This window comes from Diabrotica undecimpunctata, chromosome 6, assembly GCF_040954645.1.
Source record: "Diabrotica undecimpunctata isolate CICGRU chromosome 6, icDiaUnde3, whole genome shotgun sequence".
Classification (NCBI taxonomy): Eukaryota; Metazoa; Arthropoda; class Insecta; order Coleoptera; family Chrysomelidae; genus Diabrotica; species Diabrotica undecimpunctata.
This window is the reverse complement of record NC_092808.1, coordinates 87791231-87817918: the sequence shown is the minus strand read 5'-3', so window position 1 is coordinate 87817918 and position 26688 is coordinate 87791231. Positions and strand designations below refer to the sequence as shown.

The window sequence follows — 26688 nt, the reverse complement described above, 5'->3', positions numbered from 1 at the left end:
TTGTCATAAATCCGTACATGTTAATAACAATATGATAAAAATAATAATACAGAATATGTAAAAAGACTAACATTAAATAAAAATACAACTATTCGACATAACTTTTTTCGGATGTCCGGAGTGGTTTCATTTACGGCACTAATTCTTGCTTGTTTAAGATCCACAATATCATTCACCTATTCTATTGACACCAAAGTCGAATATGACGAACAGCCATTATCATTATCATCATTCTCTTTGTCTTTATCTCTATGTGAGGTCGGATACCCTAATTACATTTCTTTATAAGTTTTTATCTTGGGTCATACCAACATCAGTCTCCTTTACCGAAATATCCTGCCTAACGTCTTCTCCCAGGTCTGGTTTAGTTTTTCTCTCCTACTCCTCCCAGGAAGCCGCCGATCAGGACTTTTTTATATTGGGTCATTAATATATCGAGGTTGAACATGACCAAACTATCTTATGCTCTCCTATTTGGCATCAATTGGTGCAATCTCTAGACTTTACCTAATATAATCATTCTTATTTTTACCCTTTTTTGTCACTTCTTCTTCTTCTTGTGCCACTCCTCTCGGAGATTGGAAATCATCAAGGCTATCCTGAACTTGTTGACAGCTGACCTAAAGGGTTCATTAGTGGTACAGTCAAACCACTCTCTCAAATTACGCAACCATGACATTCTTCTACGACCTGGATTCCGTTTTCCTTATTCGAGTTTTCGCCTAACGTTAGGCGATTTTAATGCTAAACTGGGGAAAGAAGAAACGTTTGCAAATATATTTGGGAAACACAGTTTGCACACTGAAACCAGTCAAAATGGACTCAGGGTGGCACAGTTCGCAGCAGCAAATAATTACGTAGTTGTCAGTACTAACTTCCAGAGAAAAGATATTCATAAAGGAACATGGAAAATACCAGGAACTAATGAAGCCAATCAAATTGACCATATACTCATCTCAAAAAGATGAGCAACAGACATAACTAATGTCAGAACGTATCGCGGGGCGAACTCTGACTCAGATCACTATCTTGTAGGGGCAAAATTACGGCAGAAAATAGCGACAGTAGCAAAAGGGAAAAATACTCAAATCAAAAAATGGAATGTCGAAGGATTCAAAAGCGCAACAAAGAGACAAGATTACAGAAATGCTCTCCAAATAAAACTCAACCGAACTAGAGAGGAAGATATTGCAGAGGAGGAATGGAGACAATTAAAAACAATTATAACGGAGTCAGCAGAGGAAACTGTCGGAAAAGCCAAAAGGCAAAGAAATGCGGAATGGTATGATGATGAATGCAGAACTACAGTAGAGGAAAAAAGGCAAGCTAGGCTTAACCAACTTCAAAGAAACACAAGAAATAGCAGTGAGATTTATAACGAAAAAAGAATACAAGCGACTAGAATATGCAGAAGAAAGAAAAGAGAGGCTATGAAAAAACAAGTACAAGAAATCGTAAAGCATAACAACAGACGCGAAAGTAGAAAATTCTATAAATGCATAAAAGAAAGCACACAGTCATTTAGACCAAAACTAACGATATGCAAAGACAAGGACGGAGAACTACTAACAGAGAAGCAAAAAATTATAATGAGATGGAAACAATATTTCGAAGAAAATCTAAATGCAGACAACGAAAATGATCAGAACGAGACAATATATTATACGGCGGAGCTGCACATCGAAAATCTTCATCCGAGTTATGAAGAAGTAGTTCAGATAATAAATAAACTAAAAAACAATAAAGCACCAGGAACAGACGGAATTTAGGCAGAATTATTAAAGCATGGAGGATCCGAACTCTGGGAAAGAATCCATTACCTAATAACATTTATATGGACGAAGGAGCATATGCCAGAGGAATGGACAGTTGGTCTCATACAGCCAATATATAAAAAAGGAGATAAGAGGGAATGCCAGAATTATAGGCCAATTACATTGCTAAATGTAATATACAAAATTCTTTCTGGTATAATCTACAATAGATTATTAGAATACTCCGAAAATATAATTGGTGATTATCAAAATAGATTCAGACCAAATAGAGCCACTACAGATAACATATTCATACTAAGAACGATACAAGAAAAAGCTTATGAATACGACATAGACCTATATAATATGTATATAGACTTTAAACAAGCTTTTGATAGTGTGAATAGAGACAGAATGCTGGAAGACCTTTATAATCTAGGTATACCTAAGAAATACATCAGCCTCATAAAAATGACGTTGCAGGGTTCAAAAGCCGCAGTCAGAGTAGATGGAGAACTGACTCCCCTATTTAACATCAACATGGGAGTAAGACAGGGAGATGCCCTATCAACCATGCTATTCAACCTAGTTCTTGAGGCAGTCATCAGAAAAACCAATATAACCGGCCATATAAACACCAAATCAGTACAAATTACTGCATATGCAGACGATGTAGCCATCATTAGTAGGAATAAGCCACGACTAATGGAAGTGTTCAAACAAATTGATTGAAGCAAGAAAAAGAGGTCTTAAAATAAACGAAGCAAAAACGAAGTATATGACAGTCAAAAGAATAACTGACAATGAAAATAATATCACAATAGACAACTATACTATCAAACGAGTGGATGCCTTTACATATCTCGGCACAGAAATCAATCAGAAGAACTCCGTAAGTAGCGAAATTAATGCACGTATTTCCAGCGGGAATCGTACATACTATGCTAATAAAAGATTGATGACATCGAAATTATTAGACAAAAGAACCAAAATGACTATCTACAGAACACTGATTAGACCCGTAGTAACCTATGGATGTGAAACTTGGGTAATGACGAAAAAAGATGAAGCCCAACTCAGGGCATTCGAGAGAAAAATACTGAGGAAAGTATATGGCCCGGTACAAGAGGAAGATGGCACATGGAGAATCAGGAGAAACGACGAGGTTAATGAGTTAAATGAAGATTATGACATTGTAAGATTTGTGAAAAGTCAAAGACTGTCATGGCTGGGACATGTGCAGAGACAAAGCGATGCAAAAACAACTAAGAAAATGTTACAATGGAAGCCCATAGAAAGGCGAAAAAAAGGAAGGCCCAGAACGAGATGGTTGGATGACGTGGAAGACGACCTGAAAACAATGAACATAAGACAATGGAGAAGAAGGGCACAAGAGAGATCTGAATGGAAGGACATAGCCAGACAGGCAAAGACCCATCCAGGGTTATGATGCCAAAAGAAGAAGAAGATTATACCTATTGAGTCATCATTCAAGAACTTTAGCAATTCAGTAGGAACCTCATCAGGTCCATTTGCCTTTCCAGTTTTGGAATTTGGAAGTGCCATTTCTACTTCACATTTTAGGATTTCAGGTCTCGTTTCACCATTTACCTGAACAATATTATTTCTGTTGTCCTCAAACAATTCTCTTATGTATTTACTCCATTTATTAATTTTCTCTGTTAAATCTATAATATTCTTTCCGTATTTGTTCTTAAGGAAACTTATTTGATGTCTTCTTTAAGTTCCTGTAATTTCTTTTACTTTTTTATGTACATTGAATGTGTCATATTTTCTTTCATAGTTTTCCATTTCTACACATTGTTCTTTAATCCATAATTCTTTGGCCTTCTTTATTCTTTGCTTTATGTTGTTACCAACCTTTCTGTATTTTGGTACATTATTCTTCATTTTACGCCTTTCATCCATTAGTTCTAGTATGTTTGGTGTCATCCATACCTTGTGTTTCTTTGCAGATCTGGTTAGGTGTTTCTTTCCCGTAGTTATTATTGTAGTGTTTATATACTTAAGTTTTTCATCTATATTGTCCGTTCTGCGAATTTGACTGTCTGCTATTCTGAGACTGGTGTTTATTTCTTCTTGTACTATTTGTCGTAGGTGTTCACTTTTTAGCTGGCTTAAGTCTAACGCTGGGATGATGGTTTTTCTTATTTTCTTTGGTCTAGCTTCTATCACAGATATTTCTGGATTATGATCCGAACCGATATCAGCTCCAGGATAAGTTTTAGTAGATCTCACGGCATTACGGTATCTTTTTGTCACCATTATGTACCTTATTTGGTTTCTGATAACTTTTTCTTGAGTATGTTATTGAATATGTTTTGTTTTGTTTATCTACTAAATTTTATTTATCTACTTCTAATAAATTTCCTGATAATAGAGTATCTCTGAATATTTGCTAATAAAAATATTTAACTATCACGATAGTTAGTTAGTAAACCAGGAGAAAGTTCAGGTTGAATATGTTTGTAGGTAAGCAGGTGGACGAATATTACCGAACATATTTATTATTTGATTATGTAGTGTGTTGACCACATTTATTTAATAATTAACTGTTAATAGCTTTTCTTGTATTTGGCCTCAAAACCTTATTACCTCTCCTTATTTTTTTTTCGTTTCTAAGGTTTCTTAATTTTCCCCTGCTAACCCCAAAAAGTTAAGTGGCGCCCTTTTTTATCTTCTCTTATCCTTGGTCATTTTACCTATCTCTCTTGTTATCTATTTCTTTGGCTTTTATAATTTATCTAATCTTGTCTTATCCTTATTATTTCTTCTGTTGGATCCAATCCCGCTTCCAAAAGCTAGTTTCGAACCCCCTACTCTCTCCATCAACCATCTAGCTGTCGTTCGCAGTGTCTCCATTGGTGACGTTTCTAGCACCATCCGTATTGTACATGGTTTTTGACTGCCATTAGAGTAAAGCTAGGTATTAGATTTCACTTGGTAATTTGACTGTTGTCTTGGGGCTTACTAAAAAATTCGCTCCTATTGTGGCTACTGCCCTCAAAATTCATTTGGCGTTACATGGTTCTAAGACGAATCTATGATTTGTTAAATAATGATAGCAATCTGTTAACCAGGAGATCTAGTTCAATTTTGATGACATGGCGTTTCTTTGTTGCTGCTTATTTAGCGTAACTCAGGGTGTACCACCTAATGGCGAGACAGTTTTACACCCATTATTCTAATTATTCTTCCATCTTTGATTTTAATCATTTTTCTAACTTTAATTCATAAAATTAGAAAGATGGACAAATAATTACCTACTGCTTCTCTTGGAAGGTAAGTAGGCATCAGAAGAAGAAGTTAGAGCTACAGAGTAGCCACTTCAAGTTATATTCTATCGGCATCTATATTTAAATAGATTGAATAATAAAAAACTAATAAGTTTGATCAACACCAGTGTTATTAGATTAAGTACATATTACACAAAAAGAAGTAAATTTAAAACTATTCAATTAACACACGAAATAAGTTTGCAAAGAGGAAACATTTTGTATATTTGTGAAAATATTAAACACATTATGAGATTCAAAGTTTATTTTATTTGACTTTCTCTATCATTTTTGTTCTTTGCAATTTATAGAGCTTTACTTTTGACAAAATCGATTAACGATAACGGTAATTTTTAAGTAATCCTACTGTAAAACACAATCAACTCGTCTCCTCTTTATGTACAAATCACTGATATATGAAAAAGTGAATTTGACGTTTCGTAAATGTAATTAATACAGACTTTTAGTAACAGAATCTTATTAGTCAATTCTTAAAACAATTTCACTCACATAAAAAAATTATGTACGTTTTATTTTCACACTCCTTAAGTACGGAAAAGGACACATTGTTTGGGAAATTTACCAGGCACGTTTAAACTTTGTGAAAGGAAGGTGTTGTCACAAATAAAATTTATTATAGTTACCAACTATAAATTTTCCGAGTTCAGGCGTAGTTGATATTTAAGTTAAAACTTTATCAACAGCAGTCAAGAAACTTTTATAAGTTTAAGATACTTACGTACATAAACTGGTGTACAAAGTATTTAATGTAAGAAGGAAAGAAAACAAAGGGGTATGACTTACAAGCTTATGTTAACAGTGTAATAATTTCAATGGATTTTCTTAGTCCTAATAACTTAACAAACACTTAGCGAAAATGAAATTTAAGTTAGAAAATCTGGAACGTGACAAGTAAAATACCCTAAAAATTAGTTTCAATTTTTGTTGACGGGTTATTATTCCTTTGTTACTGTGATATTTAGGGTTTTAACAATTTTTCTACCATACTTGTTAGGAATTGCAATTTTTTTTAAAATCTCAAAAAATATACAGATTAAATAAGTTGAGTGTATTTTCGGTGAAATCTGAAGTAGAGTAGTCACAAAAAATATGACGTTAGACGCTTTATATGTCATTGTACTTGCATGCAAAGTTTCATGAAAGGCGTCTTTTTTGTATTAAAGATATTAGGTTGGTCCCATACTTTATCCCAATGCTGCATAGTTTAATTAATGCGCATGCTGTGACAAAAGAAAAGTAAGTTAAAGAAAAGTTTTATGATGAATTGGAGTTTGCATATCAGTCATATCCAAAAAAATTATATCAAAATATAATAATCTGTGGGGTCTAAAAGCAAAAGTTGGAAAAACCTTCAATTCCAATCCATAATAGGTAAGCACAGTCCTCACGAGTAATCAAATGACAACAAGAATAGGTTAATAAACCTAGCAATATAACTTAACATGGTAATTTCCAGTACATAATTTGTTCGAAATACATATACACACAAAGGTACCTGCAAATCACCAGACGGATTTATGAGTAAATATGATAGATCATCATAACTACCTGGTCGAACGTAGGGTAAGGCTAAGAATTTTAAACAAAAAAAAAGGAAATAGATTCTAAACGTATATCATACAATGTAGAAGGATTCAAAGATACGAACAAATATAGAGAATATAAAGAAAATATAAACATCAAACTGAAAAGTAGACTAAAACATGAAAACATTAATGAATTAATGAGGAGTGGGAAGAGTGAAGAACCATCATAAGAGAAGCAAACACTAGTCATGAAAAGTAAATAAAGAAGAACAAGAACGAATAACTGGTTTGACAAATAATGTCAGATTAAAACAGAAAAAATACTGAGCCTCTTTACTGATTCAAAAGCCGACAAGCAAAGAAGGAATATAAACAACTACGTACAAGAGAGAAAATATGAACAAAGAACTTCCAAAAACTACAAAAACTAAGTAAGCCAACGTAGACAAGAAAGTTTTACCAGAAACTGAACAAAACCAGACAATAATTCAAACCGAAAACAACGATGTTTAGAGATAAGAAAGGTAATTTATTGACAGAACAGCAAGAAATATTAAGAATAAGGATAGATTATTTTAGGAAGGCTTGAGGTAGATAGAAGGAAGGCAAACCCTGATATAACATTAGATCAAGCAGACAACAGAGAAAAGAGTCCACCAACAATAACCAATATTAAAACAGCAGTAGACAAATAAAAGAATAAATAATCACTGGGATTGGATATTATATTATATATTGGAAAAATTATTTACGAGCTAATAACAAAGATATGGTTGAATAAGCAGTTACCAGCGAAATGAAATAGAGGAACTACTGTACCTCTCTCTCACTCCTCTCTCTCTCTTCAGTCCTGACCCCCCCGGAAGGAGTGTAGTGGTCATCGTAAGGTCGTGTATTGTCCATCTCCAGAGATCTCTGTTCTCGTCATTTCTTTTAACTCATGCAAAGATTTTTTGTATATTCCTTCGGTTAATCTTGTTGGGGATATTCCGCGTGATCTTCGGTTTTCCACCTTTCCTTGGATAATTAGTCTTTCCATGTTTGTTGTGTCTGCTCTCATAACATGTCCAAATGATTTTAATTGTTGGAGATCGAATTTGCTGGGTCGTTTGCTGACCTTTAGCTCATTTAAAATTACATTGTTTGTCCTGTAGTCGGTCGACTGAATCCGTACCATTCTCCTCCAATAGAACATACATATCAGTAGCGCCTATCTTAGTAATAGTACTACTATCTCATTACAAAAAAAAGAGACCAGTGAGAATATGGACACTACCGTCAAATCCAGCTGTTAAACGGTGCATAAAAAAATAATGTTTAACGCCATGTATGAAAGGCTTAGACCACACGCTGAAAAAATAGTTGGCAAATACCAATGTGACTTCTGCAGAAAACAATATTTAGCAATATATCAGATATTTTTTCTACGACAAATCCTCGAAAAAACAAGTGAATATAATATCGACACATCATTTCTTCATAGATTTTGAAAGCGCATATGACAATATAAACCAAAAATTCTTAATACAAACAGTGGAAGGAAATGGAAGATGCTTATGTCCAGATATTAGTAGACACAGGCTGAAGAAAAAAAAGTATTTCCTAGTTAGTTACTTTATTTTTCAGTTTAAGGTTGGTTACTAAAAGATAACAGTTACTCATCTATTATTTTGATTTTAACGGTAATGGGTGGATACTCTTTTACAAACCTGAAATAAGACAGGTCTACTTTAGATATGCAAAGCTGCTCCCGCGAGCAATTGGCAAAAGTACGACAAAAAACAGAACAATATGTGTAATACTAAAAATACGGACTACAAAGGAAATAAAACTCAAACGGCTATAAAGGAAATGAAACTCAAACGATAGGGGAATAGGCTTGCTAATCAACAAATAAATAAAATCTAAAATGCACACAATATCGAATAGAGTAATATTACTCCAGTCGTCAGAGACGAAAATGCTACTGAACCTCTAAAAATCATACGAACTAGCTAAATTTTGTCAAAAATAAAAATTTTGGGACCCCAAAAAAGATGCAAAAAAGTTTACCACTTTTACCTCCGGGATTGCCCCTAAAACCCCCTCGCAGGGGGGTTAAAACGAAAAAGAATCGATTTAACAAGAATCTGTGCACTATAGAAAAAAATGTTTCAAATGAAAAATATAGCTAAGATAATTTTAAACAAAAATTGTTATTGGCATTTTTTGTGTAGAATGAACCGTTCTCTTAGAAACAACGCTTGAAGCGGCCGTCGATTTTGCATGTCAGTTTAGAGATATTACTTGAGCAAATAAAATATACTCAATACCTGGGGAGTATATGTGCTAATCTGAAAGTTTTAGCTATACCTTCTTATTAGCTTACAGGGAAAATGTACTAAGTTCCGATGTTTTTTTGTGTGAATGAAACAGTAGTGCAGCAGTACGTATTGAAGAATTAGAGCCAAAAAGAAAAAGTTTAACATTTTTAGTTAAAAATGTATCTTAAAAACCTCTACTGCCACTAGATTAGAAATTTTTCTGCCACCACTTCACATAACGCTAATATTCATGAAAAATTTCATAAAAGCTGTGAACAAAAATGGCAATGCATTTTAGTATCTTAAAGCTGTATTTCTCCGAATCGGTGACGCGAAGTTAAAAGGCGGCATTTTTGTTGGTCCGAAAATACGAGAGCTTATAACAGATATAGCTTTTAATTTGATATTAAACAGAGTTAAAAAAAAGAGCTTTTGCAGTTCTAATAGAAGTGTGCCATCATTTACTTGGTAATACGAAAGCTGACAACTATCGAGAAATCTTTCAAGAACTTCTTTGTGTTTATGAAGATCTAGGATGCAACATGTCACTTATTTTATTTTTTAGATTCGCACTTAATTTATTTTCCTGAAAATCTGGGTGTCGTATGAGATGAGCATTTTAAAAAGTTTCACTAGGGTATATTGCACATTGGACGAGGCTACAACGGAAAATGGCCAGCAGCAATACTGTTGATCGATTTTCTGTTGGTCGATTTACCGGGAAACTCCTACTGGAGCAACGAAAAGAAAGAAAACTACAATATAACTTTAATTTTATCATCAAAATGAGGTATGACCTGTACCTGAAAAAATAGTATTTTTTACTGTAAAACTTAAACATAGTATTTTATAACCTTGTGCTGTATTTATTCTCATAGTAAATTTCGCGTTTAGAACAACAAAAATAACGTTATTACGTATGAAATCAAAAAAGAGGAAATTTTTTTTGCAGATCAGTGTAATTTTTAAATTACACCGGTTTGGGAATAAGTCGATTTTTAAACCAAAACGTAACACTAGCATAGTTTTTTCTGATAAAAAAAGTCGTGACCAGGACCCACATTCTCTCTTTTCTCTTAACCAATGAGTACAAGGAAGTAAAAATTTGGAGTGAAAGTTGTCAACTCTGATACACCGCGTCTAAATGGCTAATAAAGAATGTCTAAGGATAGATGTAAATAAGATATATTCAAATAAACATACGCGAAATAACTGAAAATATGACATGGCAGCTATGCGACTCTATAGATTTTTTGGTATACGTATGTGTAAACATGATATATAGACATACTCCTGCATAAACACACATTCATATCTACCTCTACCCCAAAGAAGATTGAGATTAAGCTAGAAGGTATCCCCAGAAAACATACATGACAGAAAGTCTTGAAGAATAAGGCAGTAAAGTCAGACGCTTATCTGGGACCCAAAAGAAGAATATTCAATAGCAAGAAAAATAGCTGTTGACACGTGGATTAAAGAATGTGAAAGACACCTAAAGAGAACATGAAGAGCATCGTCACAGAAATATTTAAGGAGACTAGATAATAAAAATTCTAAAAATCGAGGAGGCTGACAAATCCTAGTTTTTTCGATGTACATGCTCTTACAAATCATCAAAGGCTACTTAGACAACCATTGCGCTTAAGAATACCAGAGTGAACTTAAGACTCCAATCGATTCCTACGGGCGAATATTCAAAAATTCCAGCAGAGTGAGGTAAATAAATAATACTATTCATTCGACAATGTTAATTTTTCAACTAAAAGAAAAGCTTAACGCATATTGTCAATACAAAAGATGATCTCTGTATGTTCCACTTGAACAGACATAACTTAGTACTATCTTAATACTTAAGACTTAATTATTAATACTTAATATTCAGATTCTAGTGCTTTTACTCTGCATATAAAATATTATATAAAACACATTAAACATGTTGTGAGACGCATTTTTCTTCTTCACAAACAACAGTTTTTGAAGAATAAAAATCAAATTGCTTTTGAAAGATCAATTCAAAAAAATGTCGGTGGTTTTTTTTAAGACCACAAAAAAATAAGATATTATTTTAATCATTCATAGTTAATTTTGAACATGTATAAATTCCTTATAACTACCGAATATTCAATGTATAAAATTTATTTGGTACGCCCCTGGGCTATGTATAAAATTCCGTTAAGTTTCTGTTTATATTGTGACGTAAGTGTCTGGACACATCGAAAAAAAAATTCTGCTGCTTTACGTCTTAGTTCTGCAATTTTCAAAGCTAAGAATGATCAAGGTCAGATACCCTGATTACGTCTTTGAAAAGAATTTCGATTGGCTAGTCCCTTTGACTTGTCGAGGGGTTAGAGGAAACGAAAGAAGCCGGTACACAGAGACTGAGATAAGGTCAAATTCAGGTTGGAAAAATATTGGAACAAGAGAAGACACGGCGTGTGTAGCCTGAAGGAACCAGCAAATTTGTTTGTAAAAATGTGAATTATACTCAAATGTAATGTTTTTGTCTGAGTAGTCACTGTTTTGGTTCGTGCTGTGTTTCACCTGAGAGATTTGTAAAAGGGCGTTACAAACAATTTTATAGATGCCCACATGGTTCCAAGCAAAAGCTTGAGTTTTTAAAAAGCCAAATTTTGAAGATTGCGTCAAGATAATCCAGTGCCCAGCTTCCATTCTCATTTTGTTTGTCCCCGGTCATTCCAGACTATTTTTGCAGCTTGTGAGACGCATTTGTGTTGTTTTGCAGTGAGTTTTGAGTCCAGTTAGAACTTTTAAAAGAGATATAACATTCGGTGAAAATCAGGAAAAAAGCCTATCCTTACATCCAGCAGGAAGATTCTTGTAAGCGGCGTCTATTTTAAATAGCTTAGGAACCTTTTTGTGTTGTGTTCGTCCAGGAGATCCATGTAAGTACCCCTTTTGATTCACTTTTTGTGGTTACCCCATTCCAGTCCCCTTGTTCCATTCACAGTTTCCTACGCCCAACTCTCCAATCAAATCAAGAGTAGCAGTTCTCAAACGTTCCGGTTTGGTTTGCTTACCCTATCTCGATCCCAACAATTTCTGTCCCTAATTTTCAACCCCCTATAAGTGATCCCAATGTGGTAGGCAATATAACCGTTACAATCTGCACTAATTATATTTAAAACTTCATAGCTAGTCCTAACTATTATTACCAAAAAAATTGTGGTAACATGAAACAAAACAATTAGAAACACAAAAATAAATATATATTTTTGCACCAAATTATTCCTTAAAGTAGGTTTAACGTTTACTTTATAATAAGTACAAAATATATGAAAAATATTAATATCACTGTTCAGCTTTGATATTTAAAATATTGAATCTCGGTATTAAAATAAAAATTTGTTACTTAAGAATCAGCTACATTGGCTTTTTAAATCGAGGGTGTCTTAGAATAAAGTCATTTTAAAATTTTGGTTTTCTGTTAGTGTTTACTAAAATTATTTGCAAATTTATTTTAGGTTATCTTTTATGTTTACAAAATCATTACTATGTATCATATTCGGTTGTTCGAGCCAACAAGACTTTAATTCTTATAAAAGAAGCAATTTTTTAACAGAATACTGTAAAACCTTCAACTATTCTTATTATTTACCTTCCAAGAATTGAAAAATATAGTTACGTTTCATACACAGTACAATCTTTGCCGTTAAATGTAAAGCAATGAATTATATTTTTCATACTAATAAAAATGTCGCTGTATGCACGAATTCATTAGTATCAATTTATTTTATTTGGTAGAAATAAACGGAGTATTTGTTCCACAAATTAAGATGGCGATCTTACTACCATTTAGAGGGTACTAAGTAATGTAATTAATTCCAAGTCGAAGAACCACCCATTAATGTGGGAAATAAAAACACAAGCATTAAACAATACATAATTCAATGATTAACTTTTTTACTATAACTAAGTTAAGATCCAGCCAAACTTTACCGCAAAGTTTTTATATCTAAACCGCCGATCACTGTCTAATTTACACGAGTCCGCGAAACACCACACGAGAGCACTGTTACAGTTTAAATTGGCTACTAATAAAATCGTCACATAAACCAAGGATGTTTTTTTCAATATTAATATATTTAATTAAGAATAAGCGTCTATGAAACATATAACCTTTAAACTATAGGCTATATAATAATAACTAAGTATACTCAATACGCAAGAGTCTAAAGCGTAAAATTTTATCGAATACTAAACTAACACTAACTAATATGCGAGAGTTGCTAACTCTAACCAAGACGCCACCAACTAAGCTAGCATACAATTTAGTACTGACTACGTGACTACTTTCAAATTATCATTACCTCACCTATCAAGGGTCGGGAAATGGTTAAAAAAAGCTTTTAAATGTTTTATACCAGCGGTTTCTTTGAAATTTGTTAGGAGAAAGTTACCTCGGTAGATTTTAAGATTTTATGAAATTAGAAATTGTTTACTACCAGTGGCGTAGCAACACCTGGATAAATTTCGTACAGAAACTTATCCATTATTAAAACTTAAGCACTTTATGGATACCATCTCATACAAATACTACAAGAAACGAAAAATTTATTCTGACGTGTCAATTTTCACTTCGGAAATCGTTCTCAAAATACAAATTAAACAAATTATTTTACTCACTCATATTGATAATTGAGACATATATTATACATTTTAAAGTAGTATTGTCAATGTTTCTGAGGTGCGCTCCTGGGACGATTTATTTATAAAACTTGTACCGTAAAATGGAGTGTAGTTGATCGCTGGGGTGAATTTGACTGAAAAGTTCGAAAATGTTTCCAACATGCGTATTTTTTTTGTTATTAATATTAGTAAAGTTTATGCTAATTATGTTCATTGTAAATGTATGTTGAACATATTTTATGTAAAAATAATGTACAAATAAAAAAATGTGGCCTTAAAATTATTAACTTAATTTAAGTATAAGAAAATGAATATTCTTAAACTTTGATATAAAAAATTATTATACTAAAAATATTATTGGCAACTGTTGGTAATATTTTTACGAATCATTAAATGTAGATAAAAATACCAGTTACTAATTTTGAAAAGTTTTTAAGTTTCGTTATAATCTTAAAATTTGTTAACTTTGCACTTTTTAGAGAAAATATTTTTAGAGATAATTACGAACTTATCGACAATAAATTTGTAAAATGTCGAGGGTGTATAAGCGTAAGGATGGTGCAAAATTTTTCAAACAATACAGTGCGAAAACGTTAGAAAAGTGTTTAATAAAAGTTTGAGATGGAAAAATAAGTGCTAATGCAGCAACGAAAAAATACAAAATTCCAAAGGGTACGTTAATGAACAGAATACATGGGCGATGCATTAAACAACATAGTGGTCAAACTGTTTTTTAGTTAAAGAAGATAATTTTGTGGATGCAGTGATTACTAGTGCGAATTGGGGATTCCCATTAAATACATTGGATCTTCGTTTAACTGCAAAAGCTTACCTAGACCGTCTTGGTAAAAACTCACTCTTTAATAATAATTTTCCTGGGTACGATTGGGCTAAGTGGTTTCTAGAGAGACATAAACAAACTTAAAGTGAACGCTTAAGCAACAATATAAAAAGAGCTCGTGCTGCCGTCGATGCTGAAACATTAACAAATTTTTTTGAGAAATTAAGCAAAACACTTGAAGGTGTCGACCCTGCTGCAATATTTAACTACGACGAAAGTAATTTAACTGATGATCCGGTTAAAAAGAAACTAATTTATCAAAGAGGTGTCAAATATCCAGACAATATAATAAATTATAGTAAAAGTGCTGTGACAATTATGTTATGTATTTAGGCAACTGGAGATATATTATCGCCTTATGTTATTTATAAGGCTACAAATTTGTGGGATTCTTGGCGCCAAGGAGATCCTAGGGACACCCCACGTTGTGAAAAGATATGCTGCAGTAAAGGTACGCGTTATAATCGATCATTGCTTTCATTTGTCTTCCACCAAATGCAACGCATCTTTGCCAGCCCCTCGACGTTAACTTCTTTGGCCCAATGAAGAATTATTGTAAACAATTACTGCACGAGTGGAAGAAAGCCAATCCAAACTCATCGTCTGTGGAGAAAAGTTTGTTTGTTTAAAAAAACTTTTTGAGAAAACGGCGCCGTCTGCTGCAGTTAACGCTAGAAAGGGGTTTTATGCTTGTGATATTTTTCCTTTGTCCAAAGATAAATTTTTAGCAAAAATTTCTAGTGAGAAGCAAACCACTTATCGAAACAGTGCTGATGTAAGTAGATTGAAAGAACAGAGAAATCCAAAAAAACGTGAGCCTACAATAAAACGAAAGAAACTGAATGTTATACCTGGAAGACCAGTTGCGTATGTAGACAGTCCAGAGAAAGAAATTGACGACGATAACATGCCGATAAAAGTTTTTGAAGAAAGCGACGAAGCAAGTTCCGGAACAGAGAGCGTGAGTGAAAATTTTGACCAAGAAATTTTATTTAAAAATTATATCGCTTATAACTGTTGTGCGTTGTTTCTGAGAGAACAGTTTATTCTACGCAAAAAGTGCTAATAATAGTATATTACTTTATGAGGCGGAGAAGCATGACTTTTCTTGACGCGCCGGATATTACGCGCCGAACGAAGTGAGGCGCGTAATAGAGGGCAAGTCAAGAAAAGTCGCTTCTTTGCCGAATAAAGTATACTATTTTTTCTTCAAACGTAGCAATTTTTAACCATTAATAGTAAAATTCATACGCTATTTTTACTCGAAATTAACTGTGACAACTATCAAAGTCGTCTAGATGTTAGAAATTAAAATAATTTTTTTTTCTTCTTCAAAACATTTTTTTCTTCAAACGTCAAATAATGATGACATTACTTATCTAACTTGATCCTGTCAAAGTTTGATGTCTCCGCCGGCAGCAGTTTTTTCCCATTTCTTTACGGCGGAGGGAAAAATGTTGTCATGGCAACAATATGAAACATGCCACAAAGCAACAATACAAATGTCATTAACAACAATTAAACATCATTTTTATTTATAGTAATATTAAAAGTACAATTAGTTAATCAGGCATTTTCAAAATTGAAACCGTGCAAAAATGTTCCGGACTCTTGATACGCATTGGTAATTGTTGATGATACTGATGGTCGAGAACAACTTTCAGCAATCATTCCCGATGTTGGCGAATCATGAGGGTTTAAAATTTTTTGAGCATTATCGTTCTTATCGGACTTGGAGGGCCCCAAACGTGCTACTGCATCATTAGCCGCGGACTCAATTTCGTTTAGGTTTTCCATTTTCGCACTAAATTTGCGCTTGCGGTTGCAACAACAATAAGCTGTCTTTAATAATTGCAAACAACTATAACCAGGGAGACGCAAATCCCACCGACGACTTAATTATTTTAATTTCTAACATCTAGACGACTTTGATAGTTGTCACAGTTAATTTCGAGTAAAAATAGCGTATGAATTGTACTATTTATGGTTGAAAATTGCTACGTTTGAAGAAAAAATAGTATACTTTATTCGGCAAAAAGCGACTTTTCTTGACTTGTCCTCTATTACTGCTCTTTTAAGAAAAGTCATGCTTCTCCGCCTCATAAAGTAATATACTATTGTTTAAAATTATCTCAGCTACATTTTTGGTTCAAAACATTTTTTTTCTACTGCGTACAGATTCGTGATAAATCGATTTTTTTAGTTTTCGCACTATAAGATGGGGGCGTTTTAGGGTGAAGCCGTAGGGTAAAAGTGATAAATTTTTTTGAATCTTTGTTTTTTATTGACTGCAATTAAAATTACAATCAATCCAAAAATTAAGAATAATAAGTAATTTGTTTGTTTACACAACGTGTAAGAGTCTCTTTCAGCCTCTTCTAGTGGAGAGTTCCTTTTCTTTATTTAGCAACTGTAAATATAAATAGTTTAATTTTAAAGTATGTGAGTTAAAATCGATAAAATAATAAAACACAATCACAATTACATATCACATAATTAAGGTAGAATTTAAAATACAGTTGGTTTTGCTTAAACATTAAATCTGTTTGGTAGATCATTTAGTTTAAAACGTTTTAGACTACGCACTTCATTGTTGTCATCGAATAACCGTTGGGATGCACTTTTAGACGTTGACATATTTGACACTGTAGCTTGTTATAACTTCTTTTACCGACAGCACTTCTAGATCTTTTTCTACAGAGAAGGATGTAAACATACCATGGAGTATTTACTATAGACCTTAACACTTTATTATGGAAGCGTTGGAGCATTACAAGATTAGAACTGCTAGCGGTGCCCCATAGCTGAATACCGTATGTCCATATGGGCTTGAAGATCGCCTTGTATACAAAAAGTTTATTATCTAATGTTAATTTAGAGTTTGGACCAACCAACCGGTACATATGTTGAAATTTAATTTCCAGTTGTTTTCTTTTGATACAGATGTTTTTTTATCTTATAGAGGAGAGCTTCATACCAAACCTTATCAAAAACTTGACTGACGTCTAGGAAGGCTGATGAGAGGTAGAATATACTTTTCAGCGCATACGATTTTTTTTACTATTCTGTGGAGCTATTCAATTCCCAGCTGCTTTAAACTGAAGCCAAATTGGTGGTCCGGAATAAGTTTAGTTTTTTATAAGATGGGAATTAATCTTACCAATAGAAGCTTTTCGAATACCTTTGACAGAATCAGCAGCAAACTTCTATTCTATTCTATAATTCGGTCTATAGGATTTTAGGTCTTCTGGTTCTTTTTCCAGGTTTTGGTGTCAGGATAATCTGTGAACTTTTCCATTGACTCGGAAAGTAGCCTGTTCTAGTGATGGCGTTGAAAATACCCTGCAGATATTTGTACCTTTTTATTGTACATTCTAGCAATAACTCACTTCTTATCAGATTAAACGCTGGGGCTTTTTTTTTGTTTTTATATTTTTCATAATTGTATTTCTTATTTCGGTAATATCGAAGTTTTTAATTGGTAAGTCCAGTTGAAGCAAGGCTTCTAAGAAGTTATGAATCTCGCTATAACTGTCGTTAGGATCTGGTTTGTTTGATTCAATCTTTTTACTAGATGTGCAGCAAAGTCTTCGGTTTTTCTTTGTAATATCTGGCCCATTTACCCTGTATGTCTCTTATTGGAGAACAATATTGTTGTTGTTGTTTTAACTTTGCCTTGCAAAGTAAGTAGTCTGTCTCTTCATGGGCTGCGAGAGAACATAGGTAATCTTTTATACCTTTGTTTTTAATATTATTTAGTAACTTGTTAAATCTTTGGTAGCACTGTTTAGTTTTGGTTTATCGCTTGCGCATCTAGATATTTCTAATTTTTTTCGCAATTGCCTTTTCTCTAGCATTTTTTGTTTAACTACAGGGAAAAGATTTTTTCCAGATTTAGTGTAGTCAATAGTCGAAGTTGCTGCCCAGGTTGCTTTCTGTATAGCTGTTGTAAATTCTTTTGTTGCATCTTTTATTTCTTGTGGCGTTTGAAATGGAATTTGCAGATTGATTTGTGCATGTAAGTGTTCCCTAATTTTTACCTTGTTTGTTTTGTAGTTATATATAGTTGCTTGCCTTGGTTTTTCAATAATTTTATTGGACAGTGAGGTTATGATTGGCGAGTGATGCATCTTTTTTGGGCTACTTAGAATAATTTAAAGAGGTCAAATCTATGAAGACTGAACTAGTGAAGGTTACTTGTTATGATTTTTCTGACGGGTATTCTTAACTTAAAGGTAACTGAAAATAATCAAATGAACTATTCTTAACTAAAGTCATCCCAGGAACGCACCTGATCGTTCATGAAGATCGATTATCATATATCGTATCTTATATTGTATATCGTATAATTTTTAATTTTAGAAAAATAAATAATAAATAAAATAAGCAGCGGTAAGATAGCTGCAACAAAAATATAATGCCTTTCATTTTTTTTGGAAGCCGTCTGTTATAAAGCGGTTGTACTGCAGCCAATTAGCTTATTGTACATGTCGTACTGCAGCCAATTAGCTTATTGTACATCTACCATTCATTTACTGTATCCATTCCAGAATTATGGAATCCCGTACCAGCTTGTAATAGATACTCATCTCATCACGTATTTATAGTCTACAAAGCAGCCTAGGACTTTGTGTAACTAGAAGAAAAATGTTCAGAGCAATGAAAGAGCTAGAAGTACCGAATCAGTTAAATTTAATAAAACTAACTCTTGCAAAAGTTCAATGTATAGTACGAATTCAGGGAAAACAAATTAGTAAAAATCTTTGCCTATGATGATAATATCAATATTGTTGGGATAATGGCAAACCCTGTACGAGAGACGTATGTAGCACTAAAAGAATCGGCTACAAAAATCAGTTTATCAATAAACACCAACAAAATGAAGTACATATAAATAAGCACGCAACCACATAACCTACGACCACTTGTTGTGGACAACGACCTCTTAGAAGCAGTTAACGAAACTGTATACTTGGGAGCGACTGTCAACACTGAAAATAAATCTACCGCAGAATTTTTTGCTTAATCTCGTTCTTAAATCCTCAATTATATCGAGAAATACAAAGGTAAAACTTTACAAAACAATAATACGCAGTCCTAACACATGGTTAAGAGGCTTGGACTCTAAAAAAAGTAATGAAAGCACATTAGGATGTTTCGAAAGAAAAATTCTAAGGCAAATCTATCGAGCTTTAAATGACAATGGTGTGTGAAAAAGACGATATAACTTTGAACTTGAAGTAGAATACGCCAGGAACCAGATATCATAAAATATATTAAGATTGGATAGCCTAGGTGGGTAGGGCATGTAATGCAGATGGAACAAAATGTCCCAGCTAAAAGATCGCTCCTTGATAGAACCATTGGCCAGAGAAGAAAAGGAAGACTCGAAACAAGGTTCCTTGATAACAGTGAGAAGACATGAGCAATATGGGTAGGTATACGTTCTTGGTGGAGGGAGGCAATGGATAGCGACGACGGGAGAGAAATTCTTAAGAAGGCTAGGAACCACACAGGATTGTAAAGCCAGAATGATATGATGATGATGATGATGTACCAGCTTATAAAGTGGATGGGTACCATATGTTTTTGAAGTCACTTGGTAGCCTCTAAAAAGTGTTTGCCGCTTGAGATCTAATGCTTTGCAGCCATAAAAAATACGATTGATTGTTTTAGGATCTCTGCTACAGAGTCTGTAGTTTAAGTTTCCATAAAACAGCCCTAGTTTACTCAGATATCGCCTGACTGGCGCCTGTCTAGTAATAAACCCTCTTATGACTCTAATCTGATTTCGGCTTCTTTCTGCCATACTTCAGCCCTATTAGCGTATGTACGTCCAATTTGTATTTTGCCATGTTTTTAACCAGAAGTATTTTTCCAGTGATAGCTATGTAGTGTTCGGCTTCAGGCAATTTTATAACTTTATGCCAGTGTATTCTTTGGTGACCGGAACCTATACCCGTGTGTCACTGTTATGTTTTGACAGAGTATCCAATTTTTTTCGGTATTCTTACATTAGCAAATTTAGTCTATCTTACAGCTTCTAAGATTGCATAGATCTCGTCTTGGAATACAAAGGTTATGTTATGGTGGAATAGGAATGTTAACATTTTCAAAAATGCTGAAGATTCACTTGACCTTTCCAAAGTTTTACGCACGTCTGTGTGCCAAGTGTAACTCTGCTGTCTGGGTTGTGTATTTACTTTGAACCATCCCTCCTGTGGAGATACGTCCATTTATAAAGATACTTTCGTTATATATTTCGTTATCATTTCATTTTCAAACTATATATAACGTTTTTTAGGTCTCCTCGCACTCTATAATATACCATTCTTGCTTTCTCCCGTATACCTACGTACAGAGGAGGAGGTGCAGTAGGACCTTCATAGTTGCTGTTGGTGTATCCCTCAAAGCTCCTGTGATTCTAAAGCAAGCAAGTTTTTCCTAATTGATAAATATGAGGATGGCACGTTTTAGCCTAACCTTAGGCCATCATACCACTGATGCATATGTAATTGTTGATTTTACATACATGTTATAAATCGAATATAATGGGTCTGATTTTAAACCTCGCATTTTTTCATGAGTACATCTGGCTACCGATTACGTAGCCATCGCTCTGTTGGTTATTTGTTCTATCTGTTAATTATAAGTTAGCCTTTAGTCTAATACTAGCTCAAGGTAATTTACTTCACTTATCTGATTTAGATCTGTGTTAACGCTTGGTACTCATATTGTTATATTCTTTGTGCACAACTTACAATCTTCTATTTTTATTTTTCTAAACTTTTTGCAATATAACTTCCGGTAATTTTATCAAAGATTATATTGTTATTAAATTGTAGCAAAATCAAACAAATATACTTGACCAACTATTGTTTAGTATGTAGTTTTATAATAATTAGAATATTGTGTTCTACTTCAAATGGACTAGTTTGTTTGACTGTTTATTTTTAATTCTATAAATTATTCATCTTCAAATCATCTCGATTTAAAAGATGTTTCCTGATACTTTAAACCCAATATTCAGGTTTTCTACTAAATTTTTTTATTATATTTAAATACATTTTAAGTTTTTATACTCTTTTTAAAATTTTTTTTATCATTTATAATTCTAATTTTCCCATTTATCCATAACTTAAACTTGATTCTTGTTGAACTCTTATTCCTTTGTTGAACTTTTTCTAGAGCTATTTTCTTGTGGCATTTTAAATTAAGTACTATTTAAATGGGAATAAGCCACAATTAAAGGTTAAAATACGTTTATTGACGTTTCAATTTCCACTTCGGAAATCGTACGATTTAATTGTGGCTTATTCCCATTTAAATAGTAATTAATTTTTCTAGAATTTATTGATATTATATTTTATAAAATTTTCAGTAAATTGTGGTAACTTCATATTTGTAGTTCTTTATGTGGACTCAGAAACTCAACAGCTTTACTGATGCCGCTACAAAGTCAGATAAATTGGGAGGGTTAGACAAGCGGTAAGCTCAACCGGATCTCACAGATATATGTCGGTAAACAGATCCCAAAACGGTAACCTATTTAAACTAGGACCCTTAAATTGTAAATGTAAGGTTTATAGTGAATATAGTATAATAGTCTGGTATAAAAACAAAGCATAATCTGAGGTATTATTTGTAAGATTAAATTACGAATGTAGAATGTTAAAAAAGGAAAAGCGCTTAGAAACAATAAGAACTTCTAATTGTGTACACAACAACCAAACTTATATGAAAACATATATTTCTTATTTTTACAAGCAAAAAAAAAATCAACAAACGAAGTCAAACAATATTTATTTTAAAGCAATTTAATCATCAATATATAAAAATCAAAGAAAAAAATTCTTAAAATAACAAATTAAGACTATTTGTTTTAAACTCAACAGCATAAAAGATTTCAATGTAAAACGAGTAATATTTATATTGTTTTTATTTATTTATGTTTTTTTAGTAATCAGTGTTACTACCCCTAACTATGCAAGCTTCAATTTGCGTGGGAATGCTCCTAATTAAATTGTTAACATTTTGTTGTACATAATGGGTTATTTAATTCTTCAAGAGCAGATTGTACTTATAGCTGTGCAGTATTTTGTAGATTGCAATTGCATAGCAATTGCCTATAGGGATAAGGTCGAATGAGTAAGCAGGCCACTCCAGAACAGTGATGTCTTATGCTTTAGAGAAGTCTGAATTTTCTCCCATTGCAGCTCTTCAGGGCATAACTATATTAAACTTAATTGGAAGTAAATTAAAGTATTTTTTTCACTGATTATAACTCCTCTGCAGAACATCAGACAATTCCTCCTTTATATCTGTAAACAGATCTGACAGTTTCAGTTCTTTTTTGTCTTCCCCGCCTTCTAAGTACACGAATTCGTCGGTTATCTGATTTTACACAAATCCTCGTTTTGTCTCAAAATAGCACATTTTGCCAACTTTCAAACTTCCTGTTTCAGTGTTAAAGACACCAATTTAGACAATCAATCTTGTGCAGCCTTGATAACTTGAAACCCGTAACTTTTTCCTGCTGTATAGTCCCTGGACACAAAGTATTTTTTTATCTTTCTTCCAAAAGCTACTTAACTTTTACAATAACCTTATTTTTATCAAAACCGTTCACTACATTCCACGGAGTCTAGCAATTGCCCAAACTTTTCCTAATAAAAAGCATTATAGATTCAGCTATCGAAAGACCTCATTTTTGAAGATTTAGGATGAGACATCCTAAAATACTACATCATTAAAGTAAATGCCTATTATTCAAACCATACTATTATAATTTATTCTCCATTTTCTAGTCCTACGTCCTTATTTCTTTACTTATTATAATTTATTTCCGATACCTACCGTAAATTCTACTACGATTATCCCTGCTGAACTATTTTTCGCTCCGATTTTTCATTAATGATAAATCCTTTCAAAATTTGGAAGAACCATGTTCCCGAATCGACACGGAGAAGAAATCACACAAGAAGCAACGAAAACCGAATACTGTATCAAGCGAATCTTACAGTTAAGTACCAAAAAGTTTTTTACCAATAAACTCCTGTCCATAATCGAGACATCATCATATAAAAACTATCCGAAGCCCATTATATTGGAATATTCCCGGAATCAACCAAAATTATAACTCGATGTTCTACAACAAAAACTTTAGACCTAAAAGGAACTTATCTCATTAACCTTCGGCCAGGATATGAATTTAAAACCCCAACCCTGAGTGATATTAATTCAAAAACAACCATTCCAGAGAAACTGCTAATGCTTCCCAAAAATTAGGACCATGTATATTCAAACATCAACGAAATTCAAACCATTGGGAATGGATCACATCCCGTTAGACAAACTCTATAATTTCTCTAAGGAAGAAGAACACCTACAGACAATTAGCCCAAAATCATGGAACCATAGCCATAACCATTTTTGGATAACTCCTGTGTATATTTTTATTACAATAGTCTGCCTTTATATATGTTACAGGTATAAAACAAGTAATAGGGAAACAAATTCTAGAAACTCCAGAAAAAGCAAATGTTTTGTTCGTCCCTCACAAAACTTATTCAGAGGATGGAGTAGTTATCGTACAATGATCGCAAAGTATATTCGACATGCGAATTCAATAAGAAGTTACCGCGAATCAGCACCGAACATTCTGGAACTTTGCAACATTAATTGCGACGTACTAGAACAGCAAATTCAGCAATATTATATTTTAAATTGTAACTAAAATATTGTAAAGTGTAAATAAAAGTGTGTTTTGAGTGTTTCTGCTTTTAAAAAAGTGTTTTCAAAAAGAACATTCATAATTTGCGTAACGCTACTGGTTTGAAGTGTCAGTTGTGTGAGTTTTTAAAGCATGCGTCTAGATGTATAATAAATAATATACATATTAACACTTGTCAAACCAGTGTCGTTGTGCCCTAACTCCATTTTACTTTATCTTTGATATCTCGCGTTTTTAACAGCTGCCAACCCTAATTTTCGACCATTTTTTCTCAGGCTACCTTATATAATCATGCTAAGAAAAAAATGAGCTTTAATTTGATATATAAATATGCATATACGTCATGAGCAGCGTATTTTATTTAAAAAATAAATCAATGAAATAAAAATTTTTTAACAACTAATTCCTTTTAATTGCATTAAAAATATTTGCGGCCACTTTTTGACTGGTAACCTATTATCAATGTATTCTTATAATTTTAAATGAATGTAAAAATGTGAGTTTGACGAACTACGTTATGAACGTAGTGATCCTGGAGTGGGATCTTATACTATAATCGAGTGGAAATAAATACGGAAAAACAAGATTTCTGCTTTGATCCAGTCTACACCAGAAATGATGAGAACTTTTATTCGAGCTAGAGGAAGAAATACTCAAAGTTAATAACTATATTTTAGAATTATTTTTTAATTTAGATTTAAACAATATCTTACTCCAGAATAATTTTTTTTAATATTTTGATTTGTTGTAAAACTAATCAATATTTTAGATTTTTTTATTTTATGATTTATTATTAAACATACAATAAAAAAAAATTATTACAGTTTTTCTAATACTTTTTAATTTTACTTAAAATACCTTGGTGTCAGGTTAATTTTGAGGAGCAGTGCATTAATCATGTCAAAGTTAGCAAAACTGTTATGCACTTAGCCAAATAGCACAGTTCTGGTGTGACAGTAACATAGTAAGTGGATGTTGGCTACAGTTTAAGTTAAATATCTTTAAATTTAATTTAAGATTTAATATAAGGATAAGTCCTTACGCTTTAAAGGACAACAAAAAATAAAGGAGTACATTTTTTTATATTTTCTATATTTTAAAGTCATATGAAATTTAACATGACTTTAAAGTACCTATACAAAACGAATATTCACGAACCCGAAGTTCGTGAGTTTACACTCACAAACAAGCACTTTTTTTATAAAAAAAACTATTCATAGAAAAAGTATACCACACAACTTGGTGTGATATTGTTATGTAATATCGTCTAAATTCATAATTAAATAAGATTTGTAATCCTAGAAGTTCAATGCGAATTAGACTTACTTTACTACATAAGATTTGTTTATATATCTTTTTATAACAACTTTAGACAGAAGTCAAATAATAATTAAACTAATTTTAGAATTTAGAATTTAAAATTATTCAAACTAAAGAATATTTAAGTTATTTAAACATTTGAAATGTTTCCGCCTGGCACAAACATTGTGAAAGGCTTTATATATTTACTTTTTTTTATGATTTTGACGTAGATGCAAATAGTTTTAGTAATTTTTTGTAGCGTTTAATCCTTCTATAAAAAATTTTTTAGAAAACTAAGACACCCTTTATAAATATAGGTAAAAGGTTTAACACATGCTGCGTGCGTTTAAGTGAATAGTTGTATAAAAATAAAATTAACGAGTAAATTGTGGTAAAACGAAGAAAAAATATACTTACCGCTTACAGGGTGGAGGTGGTTTAATTCCATGTGTTTCCATTTCTTTTTCCAATTGCTTAATTCTTAACTGTGCGACATCCAATTCCCTTTTCACCTTCCACAAGTGCGTATCACAAATTGGATCTTTACATCTAAAATTAACAAACGATCAATACCTTAATGTTATAAGGTCAATCATGAAAAAGGTAACTTGATGAATTATGTGAGTTGACTTTGGCTCTATACAAGGAACAGAAGGGAGTGATTAATCGGGAAGATTAAGTAATGAAACTGTGTCAAGAGAAAGATATAACTGCCTTAAATGTGTTTTTTACAACCAGTCATGTGGTATTACATTTATTTTTACAGAAACTAAACTTTTAGTCCAGACGTTGACTTTAATCAAAATTTATTAAAAGGATAAATATTAATGGTTATGGGAAAACATAACATTTTATAACGTGAACAATACATTGGCTGACAGGAGATTTCTTAAAGTATCTAGGGATTCTGAGCTGTACAGAAAAATTCAATTTGCGGTCAATAACTCTTCTTCTTCTTTACATATTCTTCGGCATTTTATTATTCTTAAAGCAAGACTTATTACATTCGTTAGTACTTCTTAACCTTCCTTTTGGTGAAATGAAAAACCATATTAAATTTGCAGTCAGTACATGTTCTCCTGGCAAAAATATTATATGTTGGTTACTTTTGGTATGAGAAATACTTGATTACATTTAATGACTTATAAATTAATTTGAAATAATTATAAGTTTAGGCTTTTCTATTCAGACAAGAATTTATTTTAATAAAGGTTTCAACTAACACCTAGTTCGAAGTAAGTACTTACTAATCTACTCAGAAT

At 32.6% G+C, this 26688-nt stretch overlaps 1 protein-coding gene across 1 annotated transcript in view; it reads right to left on the bottom strand.

The window, feature by feature from the left end:
- Nmdar2 (glutamate ionotropic receptor NMDA type subunit 2) overlaps positions 1-26688 on the bottom strand; it is a 642550-nt gene that overhangs the window by 65580 nt on the left and 550282 nt on the right. The window contains exon 11 of the mRNA XM_072534844.1: positions 25844-25975. Coding sequence (XP_072390945.1) covers positions 25844-25975 — 132 coding nt within the window. The remainder of the gene's footprint in view (positions 1-25843; positions 25976-26688) is intronic.